Consider the following 22,126-nt stretch of genomic DNA (forward strand, 5'->3'; position numbering starts at 1 on the left):
TCTTTAAAGGTTATTTAAAATTCCAAAACTAAATATACTATCCAACACCTAATCACATCAACAGTGGTTTCAGAATTTGATTTTCCAAATAATAGAAATTACCTCTTCCCCCAGAAGAGGTAATTTTTACCTGGAAGGATGCCCTCTAACACTGAATTCTTTTTTTTTTTTTCTTTTCTTTTCTTTTTTTTCTTTTCTTTTTTTTCTTCTTTTTTTTTTTTTTTTTTTTTTGGAGGGCAGATACTAAGGATTGAACCCAGGAACACTTACCTACAAAGCCATATTCCCCAGCTCTTAAGAGAGGATGTGCATCCTGGGTCCACATGGGACCAGACAATTAGTAGTAAGCAAAAGAGTTACAGCCTGCGGTGACGCTAACCAGAATTTATAATTACCTGATTAAAATTTTTGAAGGAAAACTCCTTGTAGATGGCATCCCGCTCACTTAATTCCGACCATCCTGCTGCTTTGAGGTCAAGCATAACTTGGTTCCTCTCCTCTGCTGCCAACAACTGGGCATCTGAAGACTACAAAGAGAACACATTTCATATCTGAAAATGTAGAGGTTTATTAAACTCTTTAAATAAACTCATAGCTCTCTACCTTAAGAACAGATGTAGAAAAGTCTCAAGGGCAACAAATTCTAACCAGCTTTCACTTCTTTGTTCTCAAAAAACCCAGACAAAAGCAAGACCAGCTCTATACAAAATAAGCTGCCTCCTTAGTATGGCTCTCCCGCCCCTTACTCCTGCCTCAAACTTCACATTTTGACAACTCTCGTTTCTTATAGACGTCCCTGAGACTGACCACTGCCACTGGCCTCCAGAGACCGTTTCAGAATTTCAGGAGTTGGGAAACTGAGGTAAGAACACCCACTGAAGGAAATTCTGCAAATCCATTGGCAGGACCAGGTAGAACTCAAAGCTCTGAACTCCTGTCTTAGTGCTCTTCAGGAGGGTCCCCTGTCACCTGGTAGCCTTCATCAACTAGTCATATGGGTTGTAACTATTTTTGATTAATAATCCCTTTTACCTCTGATAAAAACCAATCCCCAGAGGGAAAAACCAATGTACATTTACATAGAATTTTGATATAATAACTTCTGGGGTCCACAGACCCTCTACTATAAATAAAAAAGACCTTGTCTTAATAGAGTACATTTATGAAATCCTTTCCTCAGAGCACCAGTACAAAAAACTTCCAGGAATGATACTGGCCAAATCATACTGTTATACTGTACTGTGTGCATGCATGAATATGGAACAATAAATCCCATAAGTATGTTCAACTCTAATGCACCAATTTAAAAAAACATGGTAAAGGGCCTGGGATTGTGGCTCAGTAGTACAGAGGTCGCCTAGCATGCATGAGGCACTGGGTTCTATCCTCAACACCACATAAATGTAAAATAAAGATATTGTGTCCACTTAAAACTAAAACTAAAAATAAAATATAAAAAGACATGGTAAAAAAGAAAAAAGAAAAAGAAAAGAAAAACTCCCTCCAGAGTTTGTCCAGAGTACTATCCAGTCCAAAGCACAGGGGTGTACAACCCACCTTGCGCCTTCACCCCCTGGTGATAACATTCACAAATCCAGGTTCTTTGGTAAATGTGCCCACATTTCCTATGACATTTGCTTTTTAACTTTAAAAACTCTAACCTTCAGGCTGGGGCTGTAGCTCAGTGGCAGAGCACTTGCCTAGCATGTGTGAGGCACTGGGTTCCTCAGCACCATATAAAAATAAACAAATAAAAAAGGGCAGGGGCTGGGAATGTGGCTCATTCGGTAGCGCGCTCCTCTGGCATGCGTGCGGCCCGGGTTCGATCCTCAGCACCACGTACCAACAAAGATGTTGTGTCCACCGAGCACTAAAAAATAAATATTAAAAAAAAAGGGCATTCTGTCCATCTATAACACACAAAAAAATTTTTTTTAAAAAACCCTCTAAACCTCGCCAGGCACAGTGGCACATGCACATAATCCCAGCCACTCAGGAGGTTGAGGCACTCTCAGCAACTTATCAAGACTCTAAGCAACTTGGTAAGACCCAGGCTCTAAATAAAATACAAAAAGGTCTGGGGATGTGGCTCAGTAGTTAAGTGTCCCTAGATTCAATCCCTAGTACCAAAAAAAAAAAAATCATGGCCAGAGAGAAGGTTAGGTTCTCACTCCAGTATAAGTGCCAACCAATATCTTATGCCTCACCTACTTGCAGAGCTACTGTAGGTTCAGGTGAGAGACTGGCACTCAGAAAGTCTGAACTAATGTTGAACACTTGTCATCAAAGGACAACTGGGGATTCTCCAGATTCTCTGCCATGAAGCTGCAACTCATGCCCACTTCTAAAATCCTAAAATCTTTTATCACTGATATTAATATAGTTAATACTGTTTTGCCAGGTATGGTGATTCATACCCATAATCCCTTCGACTTGGGAGGCTGAGGCAGGAGTATCAAAAATTCGAGGCCAGCCTCAGCAATTAAGGGAAGCCCTGAATAACTTAGTGAGACTGTCTCAAAATAAAAAATAACAATGATGGGGGGGGGCTGTGGTTGTGGCTCAGGGGTAGAGCGCTTGCCTAGCAACTACGAGGCACTGAGTTCAGTCCTCAGCACCACATAAAAATAAATAAATAAATAAATAAAGGTATTGTTTCCAACTACACTGTGTGCATGCATGAATATGGAACAACAAGTATCTAAAATACCTAAAAAAGGTGGGGGGGGATATAGCTCAGTAGTAAAACATCCCTGAAAAGAGGAAAAAAGGAGGTAATGAACAAACTTTCTAGTTTTTCTTCCTTGCTACACTTCCCCACAACTAACAAAAGGGAAAAACTAGAATATCTCTTCAACAAAAAACATTTGAAGTTCTGTTGCTGAAAAAGCATTTACTATTAACAGCCAAAAGAGCTATCCATTAGTCTTATACCGAGTTCTGAAAATTTTCACACTAAGGTCTACCACAGAAATTAATCTAAAATTTCTATTGAAGATAACTATTTTAAGTCAACTCAGAATTTTAGAAAAGAATCAGAATCTGTGTCCACACTGCATAGTTGGTGAAGAAAACTAAATATGCCTTTGTTGTGCAGTAGTCACTTGACGGCAGTGGAATGAGCACTCTTGCAATGCTTCTCTCTGGTGCCATCCACAACCCCACTGAGATCAGCGGTAGTAACTCATAGATGTCTGCCCAGCCCAGGAATCATGTCCAGAACTGTGAAATGGAGTCATTTCATCTACATAACACCTATGGCCCTCTTGAGGACATGAGGACACACCCTCAGCAGAACCCTTCCATGGAGGCCTAGAAATTTTTTAATAGGAGTGTGGGGAGAGAAAAGCACAGGATTTGAAAGAGTAAACTTGACTCAAGGGCTAATTTTGTTACTTTTTACTGTGGGATGCTGAACTTGGCCTCTCTTAATTCCAGTGTGTGTCTGTAATGGGGATATATATTATAGTATCTACTTGCCAAGATTTTTTGAAAGGTTTAAAGAGAACTTAAATGTGAAGGTACCCAGGAAAGAGCCTGGCATGTGACAGTCACTCCAATTAAATCCTTCCCAGACACCATGATTTTCCGTGGTCACCCACACCAAGAGAAAGGTATGCCTTAAGATATGTCTAGCTGGCAGTAAGCACTCAAGTTGTTCTCGCTTTCGTGGCTACGAAAGCAGAGTTCTTTATCTTCCTCCACCATCCAGCGATTTTAAATTTCTTCTATTAAAGAAATTTGAAACGTGCTCTAACTTGCAACTTGAGGAAATGAAACGGTGCGTTTAATGCAAAACTTTTCCACTAGGTGGTGCTGCATGTTAAAATTTTCCCTCATGTTAATTTACTCCAAAGTATTAATTTCCGCAGCAGCAAAACTGAACACCCCGTCGGAAGTGAGAAGAAAAATCGATGTGTCGCAAAAAAAAAAAAAAAAAAAAAAAAAGCAATTTATTTATCAATAGTTCCTCCAACAACTCAGGGCTAAGACAAACCAGCTCACTACCGAGGGAAACAGGCGACTGCCAGCACCCCGGAAGGCCCTGCTCGCCCCGAGCGTACCGTGTCCAGGACCCACCTGCGCCGCTGGTCATTAGCTCACCGAGTGGCCGTAAGCATCAGTTTTGCAACTAATTTTCATGTTTACTTTAAAAAAAAAAAAAAGCAACTCGCCCACTTTGTTTCCGGCTAGGAAGTTCGTGGGCTACGGAGGAATTTTTATGCCAAAGGCGAAGTGACACTGCTGGGGACATACTTCCTCCGACCCGCGCGCAGGCAGGTACCAGTTTACGCCCCGGCGCAGCGTCCGAGTCCGCAGGCCCGAGCCCTCCCGCCCCTCACCCGGCGCCGCGGGCCGCCACGAGCGCTTGGCACTCACCAGGGCCGCCAGACCCGGGCTCCGGCGCCGCAGCGCCGCCAGCAAGCGCCGCGTTGCCCCCAGCGCCCCGAGAACCGCCGCCATGGCGTCCGCCGCGAGCCGCCCGCCGCCCCGGCCGCCTCTCCCCGGAGTCGGCTCCGAGTGGCAGGCAGCGCCGAGCTGCGAGCCCAGCCGCCACGCAGGCCCCGGCGCGCCCCAGAGGCCTGCAGGAGCTGCAATGGCCGCTCACCGGGCTGGGTGCCGGGCGGGCGGACGCGGCGCTCTGTCCGCGTGGTCCCCGCCGAGTGCCGGCTGGCCGCGGCAGGGAGCAGCAGGGCGCTAGGTTTGCCGCGCAGCCCCGGCCTCGCCTCGGGCCTCGGCCTGCCTGGGACTCGCGCACCGTCCGACCTCGCGGGGCTCCCTTCTGGGGACGCCGGCGATAGAAGGCAAGGGGGCACCAGGGAGCTGCCCCCTCGGTAGTTAGTTCAGTTCTGGGGACAGCGGACCTTAGTGATTCACCTCGAAACCGTGCAAATCAGGCAGCCGCGGGTTCGAATCTATCTGTGGTCAGCCGTATCTGCCTTGATAAAGTAGTAAGAGCTGCATCTTTAGCCTCCCCGCAGGCTCAACACCGGAGCCTCTCCAGAGACAGGTGAGGACAGGAAAACTGTCCTCACTATTGGGAGGTATTCTTTCTTTTATGTATTCTATGTGTGTATTTATTAATATTTTTCTTTTTGAGAGGTAATTGACAAACCATCAGGTTCACCCTCTAAAACGTAGTGTTTGGGGCATTAACTTGTATTCGAAATAAGCAATTGAATGACATAAGTGGGTTTGGAGAGTTTACAGCAAAAGAATAGATATATACAAAAGATCGATTTAACCGTGGTGAGCCGTCAGTTTTATATCCCACATGGACTTGAAAAAAATATAAAGCCTTTTGCCTCAAAATGGCCTAAAATTCATGGGCTTCTGGCTTGGCCTGCTTTCTTCCCTTTTGCCCACTTGACAAGACATGGCTATCTGAAAAGCAAAACCCAGGGGAAGACTCAAGCTGGGGGTGCGGAATGGGAGAGGCCTGAACATGTCACTGGCAACAGGCATGTAAGACACTGGCTTCTTTCTCAGGGTTCCTGAGGCAGACACAGACTACAAGTGTAATTAAAGTTTGTATTTCCAATATTTACACTGGGTGTTTATGATCATGAAAAATATTCTTGAAATTTGCTTATTAAAGTGAGAACTGAAAAATGAACTGCTATGTGTGATTTAACAAATTAGTGACCCTTCATCACTTTCCTTCCTTAACATTTTATGAAAATGTAACATGTCAACTCTAGTCAGGCAAACAGCCAAAGATGGTAAGGGTCAGGGGAGTGATGTCATCTGGTAGGGGCTTTGAATGCTCTGCCTTCACACACAGCTCCCAGATTAATAGGATTTAAGCCCCTTAGCAAAGTCTTAACTGGGTACATCTTTTGCAGTGGTCAACCATGTTTGGCTTGCGAATGTTAGGCTTATCCTGGACTGCTACCTTTCCTCCTGCTACTTCCCCTTCCTTCCCTCAAAACCAGTGTTTCCTGACAAATCTCTGCATCTCCTCTGTAGGGAATAGCCTTGCTCCTTATTTCCTTCCAGGAGAACCCCACATAGCTGGTCTTAACTAAGTGTTAGAAGCAAGCCATGGATATGCTGGTCATCCTGGGAGCCCTCCCTCCCCTTCCAGACTAGAATAGCAACCCAGTATATATCACAAGGCATGAAAACACTTAAGTCTTTTATATATAATTACAACACTGGGAATTTGCCCCCAACAAAATTTGTAATTCTTTTATATTCCAAAATGAGACTATATGCAGAAGACAGGTAAGTATGCTAAATCTATTCAAAGGTCTGTTAAGGTTAAGAAAACTACTAGCAACAGTGAGATGTTGGTCATTTGTTAAGCAAAAAAAAAAAAAAAAAATCCAGTTGCTAAATTTTAACAATAGTATGACTACAACACACTGGAGAAAGCCTAGAGGGAAAGGCAATCAGTGGTTACCTGGGACATGGTATGGAGCTGGGGAGAGTCCCATCTCTCAGAGGTTCTAGAGTAAGAATGCTTATGTTTGAAGCTTGATCCCACCACTGGAAGAGCAAGTTCTGGGGGCCTCCTTTTACTCTTTGAAATGAGGCTATTTAAGAGTATCCATCTCATAGGGTTATTTTATGGATAAATGAAACAATATGAGTAAAGCATTTAAAATAGTACCCAGCACTCACAGTAACAGTTGCTCAAGTGTTACTATCACAGATGGAATCATTAAAGGTTTTTTTTTTTAATAACTGGAATTACAAGTATACTTATGAAGTTCAAATCCCAGTTTCATTAATTTACTATCTATGTAGCTTCAGGAAGTTACTTAACCTCTTTAAACCTCAGTTTGCTTATTTGTAAAATGGACACCATAATGCTACTGTCTTGAGCTATGGTCCCCTTCTGCCAGTGGACATCCCAATCATGGCTGTTCACACATAAAGCTGTCAATTCTCATTCAGTAAAAATAACACTCAGGAAACCAAATTCTGTTGAATTTAGGGTATAATGATATACACATTAAACTATCTAAAACACTGGAAATAATTAGTACTGTGATTACAATATGCTTTAGCATGGAACTAATAAATTACCTTGAGTTATAAAAATATTTACTTTGCAAGGCATGGTGGCGCACGCCTGTAATCCCAGCTATTCAGAAGGCTAAGACAAAAGGAAAAGATGATCACTAGTTCAAGGCCAGCCTGGGTAACTAAGAGCCTATCTCAACATAACTTTTTTTTTAAACTGGGTACAGTGGCGCACACCTGTAATCCCAGCAGCTCCAGAAGCTGAGACAAGAGGATCAGAAATTCAAAGCCAGCCTCAGCAACAGCAAGGTGCTAAGCAACTCAGTGAGACCCTGTCTCTAGATAAAATACAAAATAGGGCTGGGGATGTGGCACAGTGGTCAAGTTTCCCAGAATTCAATCCCCAGTACCAAAAAAAAAAAAAAAAAAAAAATCAGGGATGCAGTTTAGTGGCAGATTACTTGCCTAGTGTATGCAAGGTCTTGTGTTCAATCCCTAATACAAAAAAAAAAAATGTTTTTTTAATTACTTTTTCCTAACATCTGTCTTACCTAGAAACAAGTGAAATCACTTTAAATTCTTTCAGTGAAAGCAGAGATCACAAACACTAAGATATTTCACTTTTTTATTTTCCATCAGTTGCAATTTTAGGGATACACTGTCAGTTCTAATTATTCTTCCCATAACAAAACATGTTCCTGCTTAACCAACTCTGGAAGAGAAACTGCAAACAGAAAACCAACTTTCCTAGACATACACAAGGAACCAAGAATTTTCTATTTCTGCCTTGTACACAGTAATCACAATGGCACTATACTTATTATTCTACCATAATATGTCTTCACATTTCAAACTGGATTATTCCTAAAATATTGGGTTATATTCAAGCAATAAAAACAAGAATAGTAAGTTCTAATGAATATTTTTTGCATCTGCTTATTCCAAAACTAGTTAAAACACCAGTTTGTAATTCTTTTACCCATTCAACAAAGGCATGATTCTTTTAACTTGACTGAAGTTGCAAGTCAACACTTCACTGGAGAAAATGTATGAGATTACAGCAATAATTTCTGAAATGAAAAACTGCAAGTTCTCCTCTCTTCAGCTTCTTTAAGTCCATCACTACTCGGCATGTTCCTGCTCTTGTCCTGGAATTAGCCACCGAATACTCTCAGTTCGAATGGTAGCATACATAATAAAACTAATTAAAAAGAATAAGGAAAATACGAGCAACCAGTCCACGCTTTTTATCAAAGTGCTGGGAAGAGGGCCTATTTGGTCAGCTTGAGTTACCACCACATTTTTCTTGGCTTCTATACCTGAAAGAAAAATCAATTGTTTCAAACCAGAGAGAAAACACATCCGCCACAGATTTTTTTGAAGTATGATGCATGGTATGCAAAATGACATGCAATCCTAAAATAAACACCACCGCTATTATATCTGGGATGAATTTCACCTGCTTGTCAGTATAATTTGTAGCTTGCCTTTCTCCCCACCACATCAAAGGATCAGGAATCCATTCAACTATTCCAAGCTAAAATTCCAGAATTTCTGTGGACTCATCAGAGATTTCTTAGTCAATGCCTTGTAAGAGCTGCCTTTTGTTCTCCTGAGACCAAAGTTTAACAAGCAACTAGTAAAGCTACTTATTTGCAGGAGTTCACAGAATGTTTTCACATGTTTAAGTAATGCTGAATTCAAAAAGTTTTTAAATAAGTTACTGAAAAAATTGATAGAACTAGCAACTATTAGGATTGGTAATCACCAAAGACACTAGGACTCCTAGATTTTGTGTGTTCTACATTTTCCTAGAGCAGTGAAGAAAATGGCTTCCTCTCCACACACCAGTCTGGGATCCAGTACTAGACCTGGATTCCTAACCACTTTGTGGCCCACTTGCACCCTCCAATTAACTTAGCACTTTGCTCTTTAGTGTTAAGAGAAAAGTGATTGCATGCAACTCACTATATATGGGAAGTGTGTTCTAATTTGAACTTATTTCCACTGAGTACACTTCAGAAAGAAGGGATACTCTTAGTTAAGACAGTAAGGTTTTTGAGTAGTTAAGTTTTACAATGGAGGAAATTTTCTTCGATTTAAATGCTCAAACTCTTACAAAGAGTAAAAAGTGAAGTTGTGTTTGTTTGGTTTGGTTTGATTGTTTGCAGTGCTGAGAATCAAACCCAGGGTCCTGCACATGTTAAGAAAGTGGTCTTACACTGACTTGCACCCCCAGCCCTGGCCATATGTTTAAACATTAAGGAATTAAATTAAAGAATTAGAATAACATCTGCAAATGGATTAATAAATGAATGCCAACAAAACAAAAACAATGCAGACATATCTCATAAGCATAGTAGTTGGATGAAATAAGTCAGACACCCAAGAATATACACAATACATCTCCACTAATACAAAACAGGTAACACTAGACTGGTATGGAGTCAAGACTGGCTATCTTTGCAGAGGGGCTATTTTGCTCATGTGTTTCTTGTACTGAGTACGGGTTACTCAGGGTATAGATATCTTTTTACATACATTTTCAGTTGTATGTAATGTTGAAATTTCACTTTATAAAAATTCATCACCAATGATTTATATAATTTTTTGTAAATATTAAATAACTAAAAATGAATATAAAAAGGTGTCTATAGGTAAAGTGTATGATATGTGAATTATATTTTAATAAATCTTTTTTTTTAAATGGTATCTATAGTCATTAAATTACCTACTCATGTTAAGCTTGCCACTCATAGAGAGGTATTTAACAAGATCCACGAGTTCGTTAGAAAAAAACTTTAATTAATTAATTAGTTTTTAAATAAAATAATTTTGACACTTTAAAGTCAATCTAAGGATTTAAGCAAATCAAAAGGTATGCACTGCCAGGCGCAGTGACGCATGCCTGTAATCCCAGTGGCTGGCGAGGCTAAAACAGGAGGATGTGAGTTCAAAGCCAGCCGCAGCAACTTTAAGACTAATAAGCAACTCAGTGAGACCCTGTCTCTAAATAAAATACAAAATAGGACTGGGATGTGGTTCAGTGGCCCTGAGTTCAATCTCCAGTAACCCCCCAAAAAGAAAGGCATACACTCCCAGAAGTAAGATATCTTCTTCCCCAGCATATTATTGCTACATACCTGTCTGGTTAAAAATGAAGATTTTCAGTGTTTCCAGTGTTCGATCTGTATGATTGAATCTAGCCATTGGTTTAGCTCCTTGAAATAACAAAATGTTAGGAACAGCTACAGTGCCAAACCTGGTAGAAAGGCTGAGAGAAAGAAGTCAATTAGAAAACCTGAGTTAATTAACAGCAAGCTTTCTCATATCAGAATGGTGGAAATAAATGAGAAAGGATCAGTTTTGTGTGACCTGAGGAGATTTCCGATATTCAAATTTGAAGCTTTCGGTTTTTTCTTGACCTCTTTCCTTATGGGTCAGGATTGGGGGTATTCCTGAATTGCTTTCTATGACCATGTGGATCTACCCATGACCCAATTATTCCACTATTTAAGTTCTAACTGTTAAACATCAGAACAGAAAATTCTAATTCACGGACAAAGCACACTGTATCAATTTATTTGACAGAAGAAATTTCAATTTCTTCAGAATGCCCATCTCCATCCCTAAAAAAAACAAAAACATCAACTTACAGAAAGCAATTGGTTTGGTAATTGGTGCAAGGGAATATATAACGTAATGCACCAGGAAGTTCACAATTAGGGGAAGAGGACTTGGAAGTAATCTGACCTGGGTAGGATTATTTCACCTCTACAAAATACAGACCAGTCTGGGTTCTAGTCTCAGGCCACTGAACCAGTTGTGACCTATGGGCAGATTATTTAACCTCCCTAAACCTCAGCTTCCCCCATTAGTGAAACAATAATATTGAATAATCAAAATATTCTTCTCATCAAGTAACATGCTATTTGCATATTAATATATGAGATTCCTATGTTATGATTTAGATCTTTTTTTTTTAATGGTATTGGGGATTGAACTCAGGGGCACTTGACCACCGAGTCACAATCCAGCCCTATTTTGTATTTTATTTACAGACAGGGTCTCACTGAGTTGCTGAGGGCCTTGCTTTTGCTAAGGTTGGTTTTGAATTCATGATCCTCCTGCCTCAGCCTCCTGAGCCACTGGGATTATAGGCATGTGCCACCTCACCTGCCGCCAATGATTTAGATCTTAAATGTCCCCAAAAACTCATGTGTTGAAGGCTTTGTACCCAGTGCAGTAGTGTTCAGAGGTGGGGGCTTTGGGAAGTAACTGGATCATAAGGTCTGACTTCATTAAATGATTGATCCATTTATGGGTTCACAGCTTAATGTGTTTGGGGTGAGGCTTGTGACTACAAGCAAGCTCCATCTACTTCCTGGCCACCAAGAGCTGAGCAGCTTTCCTCCACCAGGTGCTTCTGCTATGATGCCTTAGCACACCGGCAGGGCCTGAACTGACCAGGGCTGAAGCCTTGGGAACCATGAAACAAAATAAAGTTCTATTTCTTTTATTCCTTTATTCTTTTTCCATAAAAGTTTCATGTAAACATTAGCAGTTATAGACCAACACTGAAAAATATCAGTAGAGTACAAATTAATAAAGCCTTTACCATCACCTTGACCAGGTTCCCAACATTCTAGACTGATTCACACACATTGTCTTGTGACCTAGTAAGGAACATCTGATTTAGAAGAAGTGGGAACACAGTTTATAAACTGGCCATGATCACAGCACTTAGGGTAAATGCAAAATATCTGAATAAATTCTCTAACTTGTTTTATTAGACATTTTAAAAAGATGAGCCAAGGGTGGTGGCACATGCTTATAATCCCAGCTACTTGGGAAGCTGAAGCAGGAGGATCAAGGTCAGCCTGGGCAATGTAGCAAGACCCAATTTACCCTCCCTCCCAAAAAAGATAAAAACTGAGTGGGCAATATAACAGAAACATAAAACAAAGGTAAATGTTACTTTAATGGATTAAATTAATTCATTACTTTATTGAATGTTTACTGTGGAACTTGCATGCAAAGAGTAGATGTAAGAGCTGGGCACGGTGGTGCACACCTGTAATCCCAGCAGCTCAGGAGGCTGAGACAGGAGGATCACAAGTTCAAAGCCAGCCTCAGCAATGGGGAGGCACTAAGCAACTAGTGAGACTCTGTCTCTAAATAAAATACAAAATAGTGCTGCAGATGTGGCTCAGTAGTTGAGTGACCCTGAGTTCAATCCCTGGTAAAAAAAAGAGTATATGAAAAAAAAGAGTATATGTAAGAAGGAGGAAGGAAAGAAAGGAAAGACAAGAGAAAATACAAGGAAAGGAAGAATGTCAAAGTAAACACAGAACAAGGGTCCTAAGAGTTAGGCTGCCAGGGATGGGGACCTAATCTGCAGGTTAAAGTCACAAGAGACCTCATACTGTGACACCAGTTGCACTAACTCACTCTGGCCAGGACCCTCCAAAGTCCTTTGGACTTTATTCTGCCAAAATGTGACACCTTTAAATCCACCACACAGAGATCAAGCCTCTTTTGTTAAGGGTCTTCCAAAAAATGATGCCACTGGCTTTCTCAGAAGTTTGACACTCTTGCACTAATTCACTTTTTTTTTTTTTTTTTTTTTTTTTTTGACACAGGATCTCCCTGTGCTGCTCAGGCTACTCTCAAATTCCTGGGCTCAAGTGATTCTCCCACCTTAGCCTCCTGAGTAGCTGCGACTACAGGCATGTGCCACGGCAACTGGCTGACACACCTCAGTCTTGCCTTTCCCTTCCTTCCATCATCGCATAGTTCCACCTCCTCCTCCTCCACTTCTAACTTATCTAACTGCAGCCTCCACATAACCGCACCATCAGCCAAAAGGATGAACCGTAAACCCGCCATGAGAAGATACCTGCTGTGCTGAGATGCATCCAGTGCCAAAAAGTGAAGAGCTGGAAACGCCCGGGGCAGAGAATTAAAATGAGGGGCCAAGCTGGCGGAAAACCGGCACCATGGAGTGTAGAACAGTACCAGGGTACAGTCACTACCATTCGGGTTTAGAAAATCCATAAGGTCCTGTGGTGAAAGAAACAGCACTGACGTCAGCAATAAAGTACATACATGTGCTTCTGGCTGGACACCCAAGAAAGAGAAATGCCCGCTGCCTCCAAAGAGAGGGACTGCAGCTGGGGGCAGGGAGAGCTGCACAACTTCCTCAGGAACCTTTGGGATTCAAACCACATGGATCCAGGAATTGGTAGAAAAGCAGTACCAAATGACATGGTATGTATTTTCCTCTAAGCTTTTTGAATATGACTAGAGAGCTGTTTTAGTATTTTTCATAATCCATTACTTCAAATGCAAATACTCACAGGGTACAGGTCACTGCCCATGCCTTTGAATTGTGCATCTCAAATACTATGATTTAAATCCCAAAGGCCCATGGTGCCACTGGGAGGTGGTGAAGCCTGAACAAGATAGACCTGGAAGGTCTTAGGCATTTCGGGTGTGTACTTGAATGGGATTTGGGGACCTTGGTTTCTTTACACTCTCTCTTTCTTTCTAGCCTCCATGCGAAGAGGGCTTCTTCTGCCACACACTCCCAACATGGTGTACTGCTTCACCACAGGCCCAACAGTGACAGTGTCAACGGACCATGATCTGAAACCTACAAAACTGTCAGCTCAAACAAACCTTTCCTCTTCTTAAGTTGATTATCTAAGGTATTTTGTTAGAGTAACAGAAAACTAACACATCCATCAAACAATCTCAAATGATATTTGAGTCTGATACTATGATATCAGACCCCAAGTTATCACTTTAGTAGAGCTAAGTCTATACCAAGCAACTGGATCAACGCATGAGGCCAAAGGTTACCTAAAGTCAAGGGTGCACTGTCCTTACCACCAGCTATTTAAACTATAACTCAGACTATCCTGGTTATGTATGTGACTCAGTAAAACAATACTGCAGGACTAAGGCAAAATGTTTACCACATTCAGGAGGGGATGTGAGACCCCAGGCTGACCCTTGTTCCTAGAGAAGCTACATGCACTAACTGTATCATGCCCTCCCTGACAAGAAGCAATCACAGCTTTCAGAGCTGGAATTTATTTTTCTCATACAAGCAGCCTGACTTCATCCTGCTCTTCTGGCTTCTCAACTACAGAAATTGTCAGTCATTGTCCCAGAATTCCTTTTGGAATTCCAACTAGCTGGAAAAGCATGGCTGGGTTTAGGACAACAGTCTCAGCTCTCACTCCAGAACAATTACTGGTCCACATTCTTTAGAGGAAAGAAAATGACAATCAATGTGACATAACTTCAAGGAAATTATAAATACTTCTCATCTAAATACTGCTAAATTATAATTTAGTTCAATTCTGTTTTGTTTTGTTTTTTGAGACAGTGTTTCACTACTTTGCCCAGGTCAGTCTTGAACTCTGGGCTCAAGCCAGCCTTGCGAGTAGCTGGGACTGCAGGCACAAGCCACTGACCAGTTGTAACTCAGGAATTTTATGTTGCCTCTGTAATAAATATTTCGTTTGAAGGCAGGGCAAGTGTTCTACCACTGAGCTATATCCCCATCCCTGGAAGTCAAATGCTATGATTCTGATGCTAACCAACTATCTATCCACTGGGGTTTTTATCATAAGGCATGATGGTGAGATTACCCAAAGAATGACTAGATTTTGGCCACCTAAAAAGCATAATTGAGCCAAAGTGGTACACTCCTGTAATCCCAGCAATTTGGGAGGCTGAGGCAAGAGGATAGAAGGTTCAAAGCCAACTTAGCAACTTAGTGAGACCGTCTCAAAAGAAAAAAAATTTTTTAAAAGGGCTAGGGATGTGGCTCAGTGGTAAAGCACCCCTGGGTTCAATCCCCAGTACCAAAATAAAGCATAATTAAACTATGAACTCAAAACTGTGAGCTCATTAATTCTATTTCCTCCTTTTCCTATAAACTTCACCAGAAACAAAGTCAACTTTCATTAACAGGGCCACTCAATGTTACCCCCCCACTAAGAACATGATAAAGATGGTGGCCCTCCCTGTGAAAAGCTGGTAGAGTATTCATCATAGGACTCATGTGCTGAAAGGAGAAAAGTGCTAAATGGTTTTTTCTTACCTGGGACATATTTAAAATTTTCAGAGTGAAATTCTCCAACCCTGTCACATTCCTCTCCTCACAGTTCACCTTTGGGGACTTGAGGCTCTCGGTGTTATTGGTGTCCTCTGCAGGGGCAGGATCAGGTTCCACCACCTCAGGCTCCGCATAGTACTCTTCTTCTCTTTCAGGGAAGCTTGTCCCACCTCTTTCCAGAGAGAAGAGGCTGTCTCGGGCACTGCACCTTGAGTCTTCCTCTCCATCAGCACCACAGGTGCCACCACTGGGCTCCGAGCTCCGTCTGTCCTCAGCTTCCCCAGGAATCACAGACAGCACCACCATGGGATCTCGGTTAGCATCCAGCCCCAGCCCAGCACCAGCCTCCTCCGCAGCCCTGTCCTGGCCCGTGCGGTCATGTAGGGGCTCCTCCTCGCTCAGGTACACAGCCCCTGCCTGGAGATGGGAAGCCGGCTGCCCCTCTGACCATATGTGATCATTTTTCTCTGCAACTAAAACATGCCAGCATGTTCAGTGACACTCGACTCAAAAATAAATGAACTCTTCAAAAAATGAAATTTTCGCCTGTGGAGAAAAAGTTATGCTTCCCATCAGACTATCAGAGAGCTATCACCATTCTCCTTTTCAGGAAGATTGTCACCAATCTAGACTAATGGATACCAAATAAGTAGACAAATACATAGGTTCACCTGGACCCCAGTGCCTGCCTTATGGGTTATAACCAAAACATTCTGGTGCAGACATCTGATCAGGAAAATATGATATAAACACTTCAACATTTTCGTTTGCTTGATGAGAATACTTAATAAAATAATTGTTATTGCTGTTGTTTGGGGTTTTTTTGCGGGGAGAGGGGGTGCTGTAAACAGGGATTGAACCCAGGGGTGCTTAACCACTGAGCCACATTCCCAGCCCTTTTTTATACTTTTATTCAAAGACAGGGTCTCACTAAGTTGCTTAGGGCCTTGCTAAATTGCCGAGACTGACTTTGAATTTACAATCCCCCTGCCTCGTCCCAAGTGGCTGAGATTACAAGTGTGCACCACCCAGCAGAAAATAATAGTTTTGGGCTGGGGATGTGGCTCAAGCGGTAGCACACTTGCCTGGCATGTGTGCAGCCCAGGTTCGATCCTCAGCACCACATACAAACAAAGATGTTGTGTCTGCTGAAACTAAAAAATAAATATTAAAAAAAAAATTGAAAGAAAATAATAGTTTTATGCAAGACCCTACTAGGTCAAAGCATCTATGCACCCTTGGAACAGCTCTATGAGATGTGCCAGATGGGGTGATCAAGCCCACATAATAGATGACTAAGATAAGGCACAGAGAAACTCAGTACAATGCCTGATGGCACACAGCTAGTGAGTGGCAGAAGCAGTTCTAAGGACAAAGGCTTCTGGTTGCTACTCCAGAATGGGCCTAACTCGCCCCACAATGAATCCTCAGAGGATGCCAGGCCATTCTGCCTAAGGAACACTACTCAAGCCACAAAGCATCTCCTTCCTAAAATGACCTTGACAGCTGGACTCTGCTATCCTACCCGCCAACCTGAGCTGCTGTTTTTGGAATGCTAAGAGATGAGATGGGCCCAGCAATGCAACCCCTGCAGCAGGAAGGAGAGGAGGACTTTTCTCCTACTTTGGAGCCAGAAGGTGGGTCCTGGACTAAATATTCACAAAAGGGAAGAGTCCTGGGCAATCCTTGTGCCCATTTAGCAATTGCCATAGACCTCTGTGGATGACTCCTGCTCTCCAACTCAATTCAATGCCAGACACCAGACACTGACCAATGGAAACAAATGATGCTGGCTGCCCTCAGAAAAGCTCACCATGTGGCTTGGGAACTACCAGTGAATTGTGTCACCAGAGTGAGAATGAGAGGAAAAATCGTTTGTGTGTGTGTGTGTGTGTGTGTGTGTGTGTGTGTGTGTATAAAAATCATATGATAACATAATATATAGTATATATAAAATGAATGAGTCAGGAGTGGTGGCACATACCTGTAATCCCAGCAGCTTGGGAGGCTGAGGCAGGACGACTGCAAATTCAAAGCCAACTTCAGCAATTTAGAGAAGCCCTGAACAACTTAGTGAAACCCTGTCTCAAAATTAAAAATTAAACAGCTGGGGATGTGGCTCAGTGGTTAAGCAACTCTGGGTTCAATCCTTGGTACCAAAAATCAAACAAACAAAAAAAATGCATGAATGAAAAATAGTTTTTAAAAGTGGGGCTGAGAATGTAGCTCAGTGGTAGAGTACTGTCTAGCATGCATTGGACCCTGGGTTCAATGCTCAGCAAAGAAAGACCCCAAAACTCTTCTACTTGATAAAAACTATAAATCCATATATCCAAGAATCTCAACAAACCCCTAGCTCAACCAACTACACCAAAGCACATCAAAATCAAATTGCTCAAAATCAGTAACAAAAAGAAAATCTTAAAAGTGGCAAAAAAAAAAAAAAAGAAAACAGATATATGAAGGACAAAGGAACAAAGACACAGATGACAGTGGATTTCTCATTGGAAATAATGTAAGCAAGAGCAGAATTTTAAAGTACTGAAGGAAAAGGAAAAAAAAAACCCACAAATCTTGAATCCTATACCCATCAAAAATATCTTAGAAAAAACAAAGATTTTTTTTTTTTAAAGCCTTGCAGGGACTGGGGTTGTGGCTCAGCAGTACAGGGCTCGCCTAGCACATTTGGGGCACTGGGCTTAACCCTCAGCAGCACATAAAAATAAAATAAAGGTATTGTATCCAACTACAACTAAAACAAAATATTTTATAAATAAATAAATAAACCCTGCGGTGCACAACTGTAATCCCAGCTACTCAGGATGCTGAGGCAGAATTACCTGAGTCCAAAGTTCAGGACTAGACTAGGCAACAAAAGAAGACCCCCCTCCCTAAAAAAAAAAAAAATCCAAAAGCTGAGACAGGGACTCAGTGGTAGTATGCCTAGCATGTATAAGGCTCTGGGTTCAACCCCCAGCACTGAAGAAAAGGAGAAATTTATTATTATTATTATTATTATTCACTGCCATAGACTCACACACAAAAATCTTAAAGGGACTACTTCAGGCAGAAGAAAATGAATACCAAAGGTAAATAAAGATCCACACATAAAAGAATAAAGAATGGCAGAGTGGGAACTACATGGATAAATGCTTACAGTTCTTTCCAAAATTCTTGTTATGAAGGGGATAAGGAAGACGAGGGAGTGTGTGTGTGTGTGTGTGTGTGTGTGTGTGTGTGTGTGTGTGTATAAAGAACTAAGAGAGGTTTTTATTTGTGTTTTTAGGACATAGGAACAATTTGAGGATATATAACACCAATGGAAAAAGAGGCAAGGAGGGACAGGCGACAATGTTAGGCAGCAAGTGAGTCTGGTCAAGCACTTCTGTGACTACAACAGAGAGAAGGGCCAGGGTGCCCAGGCAAGGAACTTTGGCAGTTTGGTGGGAAACAGGATCACATTGGTGCTCCGTCTATAGCCTTTAGTTGATGAGCATAAACAAGTTTGCTGCGCAGGAAAAGAAATCAGAGAGTTGGAGAAGAAAGAAAGGTGCCAGGTTTGGGGGTCAACCCTATACCAAAACACCCCAGCTCCATGGAGATCTGCCCTTACTAACCTAGTCAACATTCTAGATCCCCTAAGTAAATAGAAAATGATAAAACTGAATCTCCAGAAGAAAAATCTCAGGTACATTTTTTTCTTTTGTTTTTGGTACTAGGGATTGAACCTAGGGGCACAACCCCAGCCCCTTTTTTTTATTATTATTATTTTTATTTTGAGACAAGGTCTTGCTAAGTTTCTATGCCTTGTTAAATTGCTGAGGCTGGCCTTGAACTTGCAATCCTCCTGCCTCAGCCTCCCTAAACACTGGGATTACAGACAGGTGTGTGCCACCGCACCTGGCTCAGGAGACAATTTAGCCTCCAGGTAAAATTCCAACATGCCTATAATCCCAACATCCTGGGAAACTGAGGTAGAAGGATGGTAAGTTTAAGACCAGCCTGGGCAACTTAGCAAGACTCTACTTCAAGATAAAGAAAAAAATTTTTTTAATTTCTTTTTAAAAGGGCTGGGGATGTTTTTAGTACCACAAAAAAACAACAACAATAAAAAACGTGTACACTATGCCAACAGGGACAATTTAGAATCCAGATCTTTCTGATCATCCTCAGATAGATGTTCCCAGCAGAAAATCAACAGAGAATCTCAGTGATGCCCAGAGTTGGTATTTTGAGTTCAGGAATACAACCCCTTTCCTCCATGAAGATATATGTGTACATAGTTCAAATTAGGAACAACAGCAATCTTCCATTGTCATTTATTTAGCTATTAGGAAGAAAAGAAACAATGATGGATGAGTGCAGTGGCCCACATCTATAATCCCAACTACTCCAGAAACTGAAGCACGAGGATCCAAAGTTCAAGGCCAAGGCCAACCTGGGGAACTTAACTAGACCCTGTCTCAAAATTTAAAAAACAGGCCCCACATGACATGGCTCTGTCTGTACTCCCAGTCCCTGTTTTGTCTGGTTCATCACTGAACCTTCAGAGCCCAACTATGTCTGGCAGTAAGAATCTGCTGGCTGAATGCCTGGTGACTGGTGGCAGGGGTCTTGAGGCCAGGAGTTCACTCCGATCCTTCGGCACCTGGGCAGCATTGCCACTCCAGATGCTAATCTGCCAGTGGTGCTCTCTACAGAGAAAGGCCTTAGGTTTTCAGCCACTCTGGGAAGGAACCAGCTGGTGAAGTTTCCTCTGTTCTCACCCTACTCATGAGCAGTCCACGATGACCAGTGGTCCACCCCATGGCTGGTATCATCCTCAGGATCTGCATGAATGTGACCCCGACTACAAGATGGGCTCACGTTGACTTCAACAACAAGTCAGTCCCCTGAGTTAGCCAAGGATTCTGCCAGGAAACAACACATTTAACTTGGGCAACTGAAGGACTGAGAAAGGGGGCTGGGGTTGTGGCTCAGTGGTAGATCGCTGCCTAGCACATGTGAGGCACTGGGTTTGATTCTCAGCAACACATAAAATAAACAAATAAATAAATAAAATAAAGATATTGTGTCAAATTACAACTAAAAAAAATTTATCAAGGGCTGGGGATGTGGCTCAAGCAGTAGCACACTCGCCTAGAGTGCGTGCGGCCCGGGTTCGATCCTCAGCACCACATACAAATGAAGATGTTGTGTTCACCGAGAACTAAGAAAAAATAAATAAATATTAAAATTCTCTCTCTCTCTCTCTCTCTGTCCCCCTCTCTCTTTAAAAAAAAAAAATTATCAACAAAAGAAAAAAGAACTGAATAAGGAATAAGGGACCACCAATATGTGGGCTCAGTATAGAGACTAAAGCAGTGACAAGGAACTCCAAGGCCAGGAACAGCGGAGGGGAAGGCAATCACTGACTTTACCGGTCCAGAGGCAAAAGCAGTTACAGAACTTGGAAGAACACATGCAGCTCAGAGAAGGCAGCTTTCTAATGCGGTGGCCTTTCAGTCAGGGGACACAGCCCGCCTGGGCTAACCCCTGAGGGAGACAGCTAAGAAAATCAACATACTGACCTCACTTTCTCCCACCCCCTCCAACCCAAAGGCAAGAGACCAGCTGTTTTTCTACACATGCCTTCATACCTCTGAGGCTAGTGGCTAAGTGTACTGGGAACACAGAGATTTGGCTGTGAGGTCAGGCAGACATGGGCTTGTCTCATGTGACTCCTTAATTTCTGACTATATGACCTTAGCAAAGGACTTACCGGCTCTTGAGTCTCCGTTTACTCATCTATAAAATGGGAACAATAACATCTACTGCATAATATTTAAAGATTAAATAACACTTTGCACTAAGCACAGTACCTGGCACACAGTGAGTGCTTTCATTAATGGTAAAGGTGTGACTGTACCTCTCCCTTCCCCTGGCTCAGCAACAGTCAGCTGCCCTGCCTCTGTTTTTATTAAGGTGTGAATGAAAAGCAAGGCCAAAGGTCTGGACTGTGAGGAGGCGGTCAGAAGAGCAATAAGACTAAAGCCTCCATTACCCACTCTAGCTATTGTCCAGGGTGACTGCCTTCCCCCACTTAAAGGGGCTCCCTGCAAGCCTGACTTTGGCGGTCTCCAGTAGTTTTTCTAGTCTGTCCTTTATGGAGGCACCTAAGACTTCCCTAGAAAGTGGTCCAGCAGAATGAACTCCAGCGTGGGCTTTGAAGTCGGTGACAGGTTCTGTCTGCAGAGATGCAAACTTGGGCAGATTGCTTGGCCTCAACAGTAAAATGGAGATGTTAATGAAACCATGTCGTACGGTTGGTGGGAGGACTAAATGGGATAAAGGTGCACAGCACTAGGCACGGTTCCTGGCTTCTAAGAAAGGCCTTAATAAACGTCAGCTATTCGTTATGATGATGGCTATGAATAATAAAGAGCTCATAGCAAGAGGGTACACCTCGATAGGCGTTTAATACACAATTCCTCCTGACAGGGTCACTGCCGGCGATCCCCGCCCGCCATCCCCTGCCCCGGACCACTGACGGGCAGGGAGCGGGGGGAACCAGGTCCCGAGCAGCGCACAGCAGGGCGAGCATCGCGGGCCTTGGCGCAGGTAAAGAGCGCCTCCCGGGCACACCTCCTTCTCGCCCCGCTTTTACACACCACCGCCTGCCGCCCTGGTCACTGTCCCGGCCCGAACTCACCCTCCAGGCCGCGGGCCGGAAGCCCCAACAGCCACAGCACTACCTGCCACCAGCAGAGGAGCCGCATAGTGCGGGGCGGTGGACGGCGGTGACCACCCCTGCCGAAGGGCAACCGGCGCACAGCGACGCGAGTCACGCTAGCGCGGGAGGAAGCCTGGGGGAGAAGAGTCGGGATCGCGGGCGCGGCCCCGCGCCGCCATCTTGGCGTCTGGCGGCTGCCGGGGGCGCCATCTTGGAGTCGGGCGGATAGCTTCTGGCCGCTGATGTATGACTGGCATTCCAGGCCCAGCCCCAGATGCCGCAGGTCTTTTTCAGTTCTCCTGACCCGGAAG

General features: G+C 42.9%; 2 protein-coding genes and 1 long non-coding RNA gene across 7 annotated transcripts in view; 1 reads left to right on the forward strand and 2 right to left on the reverse strand.

The window, feature by feature from the left end:
• Pcbd2 (pterin-4 alpha-carbinolamine dehydratase 2) overlaps nucleotides 1–4,966 on the reverse strand; it is a 46,749-nt gene extending 41,783 nt beyond the window's left edge. Inside the window, exons 1-2 of one of the 4 annotated variants that reach the window (XM_040272839.2) lie at nucleotides 4,879–4,966; nucleotides 396–527 (exon numbers count right to left, since the gene is read on the reverse strand). In XM_040272839.2, coding sequence (XP_040128773.1) covers nucleotides 396–482 — 87 coding nt within the window. In that variant the 5' untranslated portion in view covers nucleotides 483–527; nucleotides 4,879–4,966. The other 3 variants (XM_021731604.3, XM_078049014.1, XM_078049011.1) reach the window with 3 other exon arrangements.
• Nucleotides 3,847–14,884, forward strand: LOC120885330 (uncharacterized). Of its 2 annotated transcripts, none has more exons than XR_013438615.1 (4): nucleotides 3,847–4,113; nucleotides 4,195–4,281; nucleotides 12,615–13,242; nucleotides 13,526–14,884. It is a non-coding gene; the product is annotated as an uncharacterized LOC120885330 (long non-coding RNA). The 2 variants fall into 2 exon arrangements; XR_013438614.1 differs by having other exon boundaries at nucleotides 4,195–4,277.
• On the reverse strand, nucleotides 7,584–22,076 carry Txndc15 (thioredoxin domain containing 15). The gene is made up of 5 exons (XM_005333186.5): nucleotides 21,795–22,076; nucleotides 15,089–15,576; nucleotides 12,872–13,035; nucleotides 10,116–10,246; nucleotides 7,584–8,291 (listed from the first exon to the last, which is right to left on the reverse strand). Exons 1-5 carry the CDS (start codon nucleotides 21,859–21,861, stop codon nucleotides 8,095–8,097), a joined length of 1,047 nt encoding a protein of 348 aa, XP_005333243.2. The 5' UTR covers nucleotides 21,862–22,076; the 3' UTR covers nucleotides 7,584–8,094.
• Between the last annotated feature and the right edge of the window lie 50 nt (nucleotides 22,077–22,126).

Source organism: Ictidomys tridecemlineatus, chromosome 1 (assembly GCF_052094955.1).
Source record: "Ictidomys tridecemlineatus isolate mIctTri1 chromosome 1, mIctTri1.hap1, whole genome shotgun sequence".
Classification (NCBI taxonomy): domain Eukaryota; kingdom Metazoa; phylum Chordata; class Mammalia; order Rodentia; family Sciuridae; genus Ictidomys; species Ictidomys tridecemlineatus.

Excerpts from the sequence above, each read along its gene's own strand:
- Txndc15 (XM_005333186.5), bottom strand. The coding sequence starts at position 21,861 with ATGCGGCTCCTCTGCTGGTGGCAGGTAGTGCTGTGGCTGTTGGGGCTT. Across the intron at positions 15,577-21,794 it reads TCCGGCCCGCGGCCTGGAGG|TTGCAGAGAAAAATGATCAC; the intron begins GTGAGTTCGGGC and ends GGCATGTTTTAG. Across the intron at positions 8,292-10,115 it reads CTTCATTTTTAACCAGACAG|GTATAGAAGCCAAGAAAAAT; the intron begins GTATGTAGCAAT and ends TTTTTCTTTCAG.